This window comes from Meriones unguiculatus, chromosome 14 (genome assembly GCF_030254825.1).
Source record: "Meriones unguiculatus strain TT.TT164.6M chromosome 14, Bangor_MerUng_6.1, whole genome shotgun sequence".
Taxonomy (NCBI): Eukaryota; Metazoa; Chordata; class Mammalia; order Rodentia; family Muridae; genus Meriones; species Meriones unguiculatus.
Genome location: NC_083361.1, coordinates 77,468,505 through 77,481,125, shown reverse-complemented (window position 1 = coordinate 77,481,125; position 12,621 = coordinate 77,468,505). Strand labels below are relative to the sequence as shown.

Here is a 12,621-nt window from a genome sequence, read left to right as displayed (position 1 = left end):
TCTTCTTTCCTTCCACAGTGCCAGTAGTCACTTCTACAAGAATATAATAGTTCATGCCTACATAGCTCCTTTGCTCTCTCTCTCTCTCTCTCTTTCTCTCTCTCTCTCTCTCTCTCTTCCCATACCCTGAATCAGTTGTGATCCCCACTCTTAGGAACCTAACCAAATTCTTTATCCCAAAGTGCAATGTAATTAGTATTCAAAGTTCTTCATGAGCTTCCCTCTCTTAGTATATCAAGACACCACCACCACCACACACATGCTTAAAGCCCTCATTATTTGTATGGTTGCAGTTCACACTGGGTTATAAATATTTACAAAAACAGATTATGTGAATTCAACATGACCTAGAACTCTGGATGTGCAGTTCTGTCCTAGTTTGCTTCTGGACATTGTGATAAACACCAAGACCAAAAGTAACTTTTGTGGGAGGAAAGGATTTATTTCACCTTACAGGTTAGAGCCTATCATGGAGAGAAGCCAGGGCAGGAACTGAATCAGAGTCCACAGAGCAGTGCTGCTGTCTGCTTCCCCAGGCTCACATTCAGCTGCCTTTCTTGACTGGGCCCTCCCATGTCAACTACCATTCATCAGGACAAAGCTCCATAGACATGTCCACTGACCAATGTGATGCAGACACTTACTTCTTCAAAGGAAATTCCCTCTTCCTGGTGTGCCCAGTTGATCACTAGTCTTTTTCCTGAATAGGCTTTGATGCTAAGTCTGTTCATACATGATATTTAAAATTTCTTCTAAAAAATTTAACTGTTTGTATGAGTAAACCCCATGTTTTACTGTATTTCACTATCAGCATATTTATAGAAATGGTTGTTAATTGGCTTTTAGTTCTATGGAACTAGAAAAAAATAAACAAGATATGACTTATAACGTCTAAAACAACATAATTACAGGAACAGGCAGACAGGGCAAGGGCCTCCTTCTGTGGAAAGCTCTCGCTCTGCACTGATGAACTCCCGTCTGCACTATTCTGAACGGTGGCATTTCCATGAAGAGTAATTCTCAGAACGAACACACTAACTCCAACCATATACAGGGACTTTACGCTCCCTGTTTTGGCTCCTCGTTGCCACCTGAAGAATTATGTCCCCCGGCTCTGTTCCCTCCGTCGATGAGTTGGGTGAGATACTGGCCTCTGATACAACTTGCCCAAGGTCAGTACACCAATAACTAGTGGAGGTGAAGATTTCTCATCTTGACTCGAAATCCATTAGTAGGCAGCTGTTGGCAGCACTGCCCAAAGTTATGACCCCAGCATACATTTCATTTTAGAGGAAACATGAAATTTGGAGGAAAGCTAGGGACTTAAAAAACATGGACAAAAAAAAAAAAATCTGACACCTACAGAGCTTTTAACCAAAGAGCCACCTCGAACTAAGCATATTTAATATCTCATGATTTATCTAAACAACAAACATGTTTTTTATTTTATTCCATAACCACCTGTTTTTAATATAAAAGAATTTCAAGTAATTTATAATAGGTTCAACTTGATATCTCCAGTAAATCCTCCCTGGCTAGCAAAAGCCAAATGCCTTATCTACCTGGAAATGGCCATGGTGAAGGTAAGAAATTATGTTCCTAGTGTAAAGATGACAAGAACCAGAGCCTGGAGATACCACCTTTAAAACCAACACCTTTCATGACTCAGGGTGAAAAGGGAATTCAGTGGACCTCTGCATTTATTGCTCTAGCTGAAGAATAAAGAAAGTACAGTGGGTGACCTCTAAGAGTGTGTCTCATCAAGGATGTGATTTCACTCATCATAAATTTTACCCTATTGGGAAGCACTGGGGAGTGGAGGGGGACTGACGCAGGATGTACAATTCTTCCTGCGGGGAACTCTGCTCTGACCATCCTGCCACACTGATTTTAAGAAAGACAAGCTGAAATGAAAGACAAAAGTTAAATGAGATTAGGGTGAATGATGTAAATAGGTATTTAACGAATTGGCGAATGAGTGAGGTATTGTATGTCTTAGAGGATGTTTTTTCTTTTTTCTTTAAATTTGATTTCTGATTCTCTTATTGGCTTTATGGTCTATATGTTTTCTTTTGTAACTATGGTCACAAGGTGGTTAGAGGTGGTTAACTGTGGCCCCAAGAATATAATATAGAAGGTCTGGGGATGTATTTCAGTAGGAGAACACTTGCCAAGCAGTCACCGAGTCCTGGGTTCTATTGCTGACACTGGCAATAGAAGCAAAGAAAATCTTTCTTAAAGATCTGAAGGAACAGAGATTTACACTCAGTTCTTTCTTCTTGTCTTACTTTTCTCCATGTTTCCTAAGTCCTATCTCCAAGAGTCCACTGTCTTCCTTTCACTCCTACTAATCATAATTTAATCTTAAATCATACACTGCTTGAGACCTAGATGAAGTCATGCAGAAAGCCATAAAATATTTCACACCTAAAATAAATCTTTTGTGTGAGAGGAAGTGTTAGGAGAGATGAGAGCAATTGTGAGTCTGCTGCTGTGCAATTGTTATGGATCACAATGTGCTCATGTCTGTGGTGGGTCTACAAGGCTTGCCTCTGAAAGTCAGCACTGGGCTTGAGTGAGAACAGGAACAGGGTAGAGACTGGTTTGGCTTTATTTTTTTATCTTAAAATTGTGATAATGCTAAACATCTAACCATCTAGCCTATTTCCATTTTGCTTCTAGAGTAATACCTTGCTTGGAATTTGTTTCAACGAAGAAAATCAATAGGACACTTAAGACAGAAATGATGGTATTTAGAAAACAGAGACTTGCTAAATGCTGCTGACATTTGTTGGTAGCAGGGAAGATTTTGTGCAGATGTCTTTGTGCATTGCCATTAAATAAGCAATGGACTCTTTGTTCTACAAGCCAAGAGACAAAAAATCTCGATCTGAAATGGCGATCAGTTCCTGGTCCTGCAGCTGCCTTAGCTTCCCAGGGTACGAGTCTGTTTTTCTTGGAGTCTCCATTTTGTGCAGGCTTTCTAATGGTGACTTACTCTGGATGTAGCACAAGGGCTTTGCTTGCTCAACTCACCTACGAGCTGAGGCTTCAACAATGTTTCAGGGTAAAATGAAGGAACATTGGGGCCAGGGATATAGCTTAATGGGTAAAGCATTTACTATACAAGCATGAAGAACTCTTGTAAAATACTCAGGAGCAATGGCACATACTTGGAATTTCCGAGCTGGGAGGGTAGACACAGGAAGATCCCCAGGACTCACATCCAATCAGCCTAACAGAACGAGTGAGAGACCAAGCCAGTGAGAGACCCTGACTCAAAAACAAGGTGGATAGTATTGTGAGAAGTCATACCTGAGGCTGACCTCACACTTTCATACTCACTTTTGCACACTTGCAGACACAGGTGCACCTACACACAAATGTGTATGTATTTATACAGAGAGAGAGAAAATCTCAGAAGTTAGAATTGAGTGATGGTTTTCAGGCTAATGTTGTCTTCCCTCTGCAATCCTATGTTGGCAGACCTATGTTCATTAAAATTGCAGTCATACACACACTGGAACCTCAATTTGTTTTACTTTAATGGGCACCACCAACAAATCAGAGAGGAGAATTGCTTTCTTTCTTCTCTTTTTAAATTTTTTCTTCACCATTTATTCATTACATATCCCTATTGAAGCCCCCTCCCTCAACTCCCCCAGTCCCACACTCCCTACCTCTTCCCCTCATCCCCTTCCCCTGGTCCACTGAAAGGACTAGTTCTTCATTATTGCCATCTGCCCATAGCTTGTTATGTCTCATCGGGACTGCCTGGATCCTCTTCCTCTGTGTCTTGGCAAGGCTGCAATGGTATTTGAGGATGAGCATGTCTTGATTCCTCTTTATCCACTCCCACTTCATAGGAAGTTTTGGGCTATTTGCTTTCATCCCATCAGGTATGGACCCCACAACTCTGCTCTCAGCGGTAGCTTACGGGATTGGTGGAGTTTTCTCAGGTCACCTAACTCTCTAACTTACATCAAAGTTCAGGCCCAGTGTTAAGGATTAGATGATTTGTGAATTTAATTAGAACTCATTTTTGAATATTGTTAAAGTGTCAATACAAATAGTTTCCAGAGTCTGATGCAAATGGATTTTAGGTAAAGGCCAACCCAGGTTTCATGGAAAGACCCAGTCTCAAATTGACAAGGTAGAGTTGCTTATTCCAGCCCTTCCAAAAGCAATAAAAAGCTGAGAGGATATGGCAAACTAGTTTTTACCTATAGTACCTGATACAAACTGAATGGATTCTAATCCTGGCTCCTACTTGTATTCTGCTTATTATATTTATTTCAGATGCATGGGAGTTTCACCAAGGTGTTGAAAACAAAGAATAGGGAAATATGACTAGCCTACCTGGAAGGAATGAATCCATTATTAAGCAGACACTTCACTTCTACTACTCTCTTTGGCTATAAGGCTATTGAAACAAAGGAATCCAAAATCATGAAATTTCTCAGGAGTCTTCTTATGGAAGAAATCTGAAGCTTTACAGACACCCAGAGAAAGAAATTATCTCCTGGATAAAAGTTTGTAACTTAATTTGTCAGAGGACCTTATAGGCCACACTTACTTTGCAGAAAGCACTTGGATCAGAGACAGTGGTGGACAGAGAAGCAACCTTGCTTAGACTGCCTCGTTATGTATATCTCTTGTTTCTCTTCTGTTCTATTAAAATGCTACTTTCCATTTAGGACCCCAAAGATAGATAGATGATAGATAGACAGACAGACATACAGACAGATGATAGATATGTTAATTGGCAAGTGATAGATAGTTTGATAGAATGATAGAATGTTAGAACAATAGATAGATAGATAGATAGATAGATAGATAGATAGATAGATAAACAGATAGTGTGTGTATGTGTGTAGTGCAAGGTGTCACTAGATCTCTGACTTCTTAGTGTGTTCACCTTGAACAAATATTTTTCTTTCTGCTCTTCATTATTTAAACAAAAGAAGACAAATGGCATTGCTTTTGCTTATTTTCCAACTAAATAAAAATATTTAACTGAAGCTTTGGGCATTAATAGTACCCTACTACAGTACCCACTCAAGATGGGCTTTGATGTACATTCTCCATTCTGTTTTCCTACTAGAGGAAATTAATTCTGAACAACCTACTTACCTGTTTTTGCTGTAACAGATACTTTTGGAGTTCTGACTCTGCAGTTTCCTGAGTGTGTGAGGCATGTGAGAATGGCTGAGTACAGAGTTTACTCTGTTGTATGGCATCACATATTTGTGCTAATACGCTGGAATGGATGAGTTAATAAAAACTATGTACAATGAGCAATATTGCAACAAAGGAAAGGTATTCTCCACCCAGTGTGTGTGTGTGTGTGGGTGTGAATCACATACCTGAGAAGAGAGATGGCTTTTGTTGTATTTTTGTTTTATTTAGAAGCAAAAGGTAGCAAGTAACTCCTTACACTTTATCAGCAGTCTCCAAAAGTTCGGTTTTACAGGGCTGTAATTATCCAGGTCACTTCTCCTAAGCACCTCCCCCACCTTAAACTGAATGTCTCTGTAGATTAAGTCTCATCTTTATTTCTTTACTACTAGGGATTCCTTTAATAACTTTGCTCATGTTCCTCAGAAAGTACCAGACTGGAAATCGGGGTATTATTATAGAGAACAGGAAGTGAAGACAAAAAGAACAAAATAGAAAACGAATCCAGAATGATGGAGCATTATGCGTCAAGTAATATTTAGAATTCAGAGAGGACAAAACACACTCGGAACATCGTGAACTAGGGCTGGGAGCCATCAGTGAACAAATGCTATTTAGAGCTGACCTAAGCAGGCCCAGAGAAGAGCCAGCAGCAGTCAAGGGAAGTCATCCTGGAGCTGAGAAGGCAGATTTTGAGAATGCACAGACAAGAAGGATCACTTCCTCTTCCTCATGTCATCACTGATTAAACCGGCACTCTCATGGACTAATCAGTCACTACGGAGCACTCTTCAAACGTCTTGTTTTGGTCACTATTTCTAGCATTAGAGAACATAGGGAGACAAATGAAGCACATGGTCTTGCCATGTGAGTCACAGGGTCATACGGGGCATAGGAGAAACCCATTAACAACTTACACTACAAAACATAAAAGCTGAGAGAGAGAGAGAAAGAGAGAAATTCAAGTTAAAGATGAAGTCAAGCGGGATGGGTGCTGGAGGCCAGGACTTCTGTTCTGCCTGGCTATTTGATTTTGAAAGGGGACCTGTCCTCGCTGACTTTCTAACATGGAAGTGATAATGGCAGAGTCAGCTCACATAGCAGTATACTTGGGTCCACACTCACCGTTCATCAGGGATTCTAAAGAGAGAGAAGGAGCACCATGTGACGCCAGGCTGTGGGAAGGTATGCTGGGAGGAGGTGAGCCACTTCTTGAATGACAGAATCTAACACTAATCTAACACTTTGGCCCAGGTTTCTGGATAGATTTCTTCAGCTTTTTTTTATTTTCCTTTTCATCTGTGTCACTGGTCACTCACTGGCAAGAGTCACAATGTTCTCTGGTGGTCAGTACAGAAAGCCACTTGAGGTACTTTGAATTTACTGTTAGGGTAATAGGTTAGGAGGAGCAATGAGGTAGGCCAGTAAGGAACCTGAATGAGAACTAATGACACTGACCTAGATGAATGAATACCACTGCACCTAGTCTTTGATTGACAGAAGGCTGGTGCCTCATAGCAAGATGGGTATATGAAATGCACTAACAGCCTTTGGGATCCCAGAGTGAATGGCTTTACTAAATCGTAACATGATGACTCACAACATAAAGAAAAACCTCACTGTGCATTGCTGAAGACAGTGAGCACCATTTAGTCAGGAGGCTATGAAGTCTCTTATAAAGTGATGGTGCCCTAAAAAGAAAAATCTTCAGCCTAGAATAGTGGCTGGCAGATAGATACCAGGGGCTTTAGAACAAGGGAATGATCCCCAAACCAAGGACCATGTATGGATATAACCTAGAACCTCTGATCAGATGTAGCCCATGGTAGCTCAGTATCCAAGTGGGTTCCCTAGTAAGGGGAACAGGAACTATTTCTGACATGAACTCAATGGATGGCTCTTTGACCCCCCCCCCCCCCCCGCCGAGGGAGGAGTAGCCCTGCTAGGCCACAGAGGAGGACTTTGCAGCCAGTCCTGAAGATACCTGATAAACCAGGGTCATATGAAAGGGGAGGAGGTCCTCCCTTATCAGCGGACTTGGAAAGGGACAAGGAGGAGATGAGGGAGAGAGGGTGGGATTGGAAGGGAATGAGGGAGGGGGATACAGCTGGGATACAAAGTTAATAAACTGTAACTAATATTAAAAATATACAAAAGGAAAAAAAAACACAGATATAGCTGGGATACAAAGTGAATAAACTGTAATTAATAAAATTAAATAAAAGAAATGAAAAAAAAACCCACAGATAAATCTTTATGGACAGGAACTCCTAATGTAGGGCTATTTTATAAACTTATGTAGTCACTTAAATAAAACATAAAAGCCTCAGATTTGTCTGATAGCCAGAGATACTAGAAGATGCCCAAAGCTCCATGACAGATTCAGTTACTAAGATTTCATGAAGGATGTTTATTTATCCTTGAATCAATATTTATTAGCTTACATGGGGCAAGCACTTAATACAAAATGATATGGGAAAATCTTTGCTGTTATCCTAAACAGTGAAGGTTATCATTAAGCTGAAATGCATATGTAATTGATATGCAAATATGTGTGAATGCAACCATATACATTTATGTATAAACACACATATAAGTATAGAAAATATAAATCACAGGACTATAGTGTACATGTAGTTGGGGGCAGGGTCATTTTTTTAAGGTACAAAATAAACTGATCAAACTAAATTGAGGCTCAATTTAAATAGTATTATCTTCACTTATGATTTTAAAATTAGCTATAGTTTCTTAAAATATTTTCATAAATTGTGTTGGTATATATTAAATAAAGCTTCGAAGGTATTACAACATGTTTGAAACATTAGAAAATTCCCAGTAGCTTCAAAACAAAATGGCACTTTGGTATGTTTATGTGTATGGTTACACTAGCAGATCTGGGGAACAGATAGCACGGAAGACAGAGTAGAGTATTACACGAGACACGGAACTGTCATGACAGCTGTGTTCCACACAGAGAACATATTCCATGTAGTAAAATCTAACTCCCTATCTCACTACACTATGTGCAATGTTTAGATAAAGAATTACTTTTTTCTACACTGGTTAAAATAGAAAGAATTTCATTAAGTCAATATAGACAGTATTACTTATATAGTACCATGAAACAACCTGAAATTCCCACTTTTGAATTAAATTTTCTTCAAATGCTCGCCAAGCGCTCTTTGTTTATCAGCACTGTGTTAAACTCTGGGAGTAGATGGATGTGTGCAGTCATAGAGTTCAAGATAGTAGAACAGAAAAGAAACAAATATCAGTTCCTTTTTCTGACTTTCCTTTTAGCCTCTCTATGAGAAATTACAAAATATCAGGAAGACCGAGAATCAAATACTTAAATATGTTTGATGATAAATTAAAGGTTTTGTTTTGTTGTTTTCTTTTTTTCAATGTAGTTTATTCAGGAACCTTGAACAATCATCGGACCCCGGGGAAAGCCAGCCCACAGCTTAAATAGCCTCTGGGTAGCCAACCCCAGCGTGCCACGTGGGCAATGCAGATAGGTCCACATACATGGAAGCAAGCCAGATCCTCGACCTTAGCCAAATGTGGAGTTGTTCGTGACAGAGAGCACTCACCATCGGGAAGGTGGAAGGCGGAAACCAGCTCCATCTTTAAGGCATAGCATTCCACAGCTCTCTACAGTTCCCCCTTTTTGTTTTAGACACATCAGGCAAGAGTAGAGGTCTGATCTCTGATATTAGAAATAAATTGGGACTTTGTACCGATGTTCATTTAGGTGTCATCCACCCAAAGAGCATCAGACCCGTCTGATACCTTTTTCTCAGAGGCAGGACCTGGGGCATCAACCCGCATGCAATCAGACATGCTCTTCTCTGGGTCCAAAGCGGCTGACCCTGAGTGCAGTACTTAGCCTCGCATCCTGAGCGTAACATTTTAGCTTTTTATGGTATCCAACCATGCTTGGGGAGACTGTCCTGCTTCAATGGCTGTAAAGGCCTGAATGATCATGGCTGCATTACGCTGTTGTGAGACTCTAATCTTACATATACACCACAGACAAACCAAGGAGACCAACACCAGAAGGCCTGCTAATGCTCCCATGCCCGCCCATTCCTTCAGATGATTCATGGCTGCAGCAATCCATGGTGATAATCCTGTGGCTAGTCCTTACTAGCAACCATGAAAGGGGAAAGCAATGGTGTCTAAGAGACTGTTGCCTAAAGAGCAAAAGCTGGAGGTCCTTGGCGAATATTAAACTTTTCTTGATAAAACAGAGAAAGAAGAGTTTGAAAAACATAGAAACAAACTTAATATACTTGTTTCAGTTCAAAACAGAATCATTGTAACTTTATATGCTCTTGGAACCTTCTAAACATCAATTTTAAAAATTCTTTACAGAAACTCTGTCTTATGCTGTTCTTATTCAAGATGGGCCTATAGTCATCCAACAGGAACTCAGAATTCAATCAGAAGAAACTCAAATAGGTCAGCCTTTTAAACATCTAGGTGATTCCTAAAATGCAGAGAAAATAATGATTATGTCCAATATGAGAACTTTAAGAGTAATTTGAACTTCAGAGAATATTTGAATTTTTTCAACTGTTAAGATGCATATCTCTTGAGTTTCTTTCTTATCTTTTTAATTAATTAATTAATTACAATTTATTCACTATCCCATCTGTAGCCCCCTCCCACATATCCTCCCAGTCACACCCACCCTTCCTCTTCTCCACCTATTCCCTTTCCCAAGCCCACTGATAGGGGAGGTCCTCCTCCCCTTCTATCTGACCCTAGTCTCATCAGCACTGGCTGCATCATCTTCCTCTGTGGACTGACAAGGCTGCACCCCACCACCAGGGGGAGGTGATCAAAGAGCTGGCCACTGAGTTTGTGTCAGAGATAGCCCCTGTACCCCTTACTAGGGAACCAACTTGGAAACAGAGAAGGCTATGGGCTTCCTCTTAGCAGGAGGTCTAGGTCCTCTCCATGAGTGGTACTTAGTTGGAGTATTGGTCTCTGCAGGCCCCCCCTGGGCCCATATTTTTGGCTCTGTTGGCCTCCTGTCCCCTCCAGGTCTTCTGTCTCCCCTTTCTTCCATAAGGTTCCCTGAACTCTGCCCAAAGTTTGGCTATGAGTCTCAGCATCTCCTTTGGTACCCTCATAGGAAAAAAACGGGGGTACAGAACTAAACAGAGAATTCTCAACAGAGGAATATCGAATGACAGAGAAACACATTAAATATTGCTCACTATTGTTAGTCATCTGAGAAATTCAAATTAAAACGACCCTGAGATTCCACCTCACACCCTTCAGAATGGCTAAGATCAAAAACTCAAGGAATGATACATGCTGGAGAGGTTGTGAAGAAAGGGGAACCCTCCTCCATGGTTGGTGGGAAAGTTAACTTTTACAACCACTTTGAAATCAATCTGGTGATTCCTCTGAAAATTAAGAATAGTGCTACCTCATGATTCAGCTATACCACTCCTAGGCATATACCCAAAAGTTGCCCCACCATTCAATAAGGACGTTTGCTCAACCATATTCGTTGCAGCTCTATTCTTAATAGGAAGAATCTAGAAACAACATAGATGTCCCTCAACATCTGAGGAATGGATACAGAAATTGTGGTACATTTACACAATGGAATACTATTCAGCTATTAAAAACAAGAAAATCATGAAATTTTCAGGCAAGTGGTGGGAACTAGAAAAGATCATCCTAAATGAGGTAACTCAGAAGCAGAAAGACACACATAGTATATATTCACTTATAAGTGGATATTAGCCATATAATATAGGATAAACATATTAAAATCTATACTCCTAAAGAAGCTAAACAACAAGGAGGACCCTAGGGAAGAGGCTGAAACCTCACTCAGAAGGGCAAACAGGATAGACATCAGAAGTAGGAGCAGACAAGAAATAGGACAGGAGCCTTTCACAGGGGGCCTCTGAAAGAATCTCCTGAGTTTCTATGCCAGAAGTAGTATATTTATTGAAGGAACTTTCTCATTATTTTTAATAAGGGTTAGGTTTTGAAAAATGTTCTGCCATTCTTCATGTGTTATCTCAAAACATCAAAACCACATTAAATCAAAAGAATCAACTCCTTTAACATACTTCTTCCATATACTGTTCAAATTACCTCACTTATCAAATTTGGCCAGTCTCATGCCCCTTGCTTAAATAAGAACAGAAATCATTCCTATAACACGGAAGAAGAAAAACTTATTTGAGTAATTTTGTTTATCTATAGATTCTATCAGGCTTGTTTATAGACATGTAAGTATAGCATCACTACTGAAGAAATGTTTATACTTCTTAAGAGAGCCTGTAATCTGGAGTTTACTTAAATCAGAATAGGACACACAAAAAAATGAAAGCTATTTGATGAACTTTTGATCTGTCTCTGAAACCCACCTGGCAAATTCAAGAATTGTATCCTAACAGGGAACTATAAGCTACAAGCAACTTCAAATATTAGTAAAAAAATATCAATATTACTTTCATCTTTAGTGCATGCCACTATTAGAAACTATTATTCTTATGGTGTTAATTTGGACTACTATTACTCTAACTGATCAATTTTTGGTCCTATTAACAATCCACAATTCATCCAAAGTAAACAAGAGCAGACACACATTTACCCAGAGCAAGGACTATTGAGATGATACATCTTTAAATATACAGAATGCCTTTCTTTCAAATATGACAAGAACGAAAGAGATGAATAAAAGAATCCCTAAGTAAATAAGGCATTTTCCTTACCGGAATGAACGCATGTTGCATAGCTTCTTCACATTGTTTTAAAGAAGCAATTGTATCCCACAGAAGCTGATAATTCTCAGCTCGGGAAGCACTTGGCCGTTGCATATCGAAAGCTGGTAACATTCAAACTGAGCTCAAAGAACCCAGTTGAAAAAGAAGAAAAAAAAAAAAAAAAACCCTGCAGATCTGTTACATAAACTTCTTAATTAGATCGGCTACACAAACTGCTATCTTAAGACTTAAAAAAAAGTTAATCAGAACATTTCTTTGGGGGGATAACTGGGCGTGACTTGAACAGAGACAGATGTTTTCATTGGGAAGTATTTTCATTCCCACACTTGTGAAAAGCAAAATGCAATCCCATCAGTGTTCCCCTGTCTTCATATGGGTCTGGCAAAACCGCACATACCATAAGTGTGTGGGGGAAAGAAGTAGGAGGAAGAGAGTGATGAAAAATACTTCTACCACCAGTTTTGGGTGGCAGGCCACGGAGGTAGAAGCTGAGTGAAAACTAGCAAAATGGCAACAACTGGGTAATATGCACACGCTTTATGTATATAGCCAGGTACCCGCACTTGTCTGCCAAATAAGAAATGAACACACACTCACAGCGTCTTTAAATATCTCCAGCTCTCAGCTAAGTTAAGACCTAGAACGATATAAAATTCTTTTTGCCGTGTATTATCACCTTACC

The 12,621-nt window shown here is 39.8% G+C and overlaps 1 protein-coding gene across 27 annotated transcripts in view; it reads right to left on the bottom strand.

The window, feature by feature from the left end:
* Positions 1-12,621, bottom strand: part of Dlg2 (discs large MAGUK scaffold protein 2) — a 1,917,798-nt gene that overhangs the window by 679,157 nt on the left and 1,226,020 nt on the right. For 2 of the 27 annotated variants that reach the window (XM_060367566.1, XM_060367570.1), the window contains exon 1: positions 11,928-12,068. The exons of 22 other annotated variants lie outside the window; for them this stretch is intronic. In XM_060367566.1, coding sequence (XP_060223549.1) covers positions 11,928-12,050 — 123 coding nt within the window. In that variant the 5' untranslated portion in view covers positions 12,051-12,068. Of the gene's footprint in view, positions 1-11,927; positions 12,072-12,621 lie in introns of those variants that run through there. 3 more of the 27 variants (XM_060367573.1, XM_060367575.1, XM_060367576.1) reach the window with 2 other exon arrangements.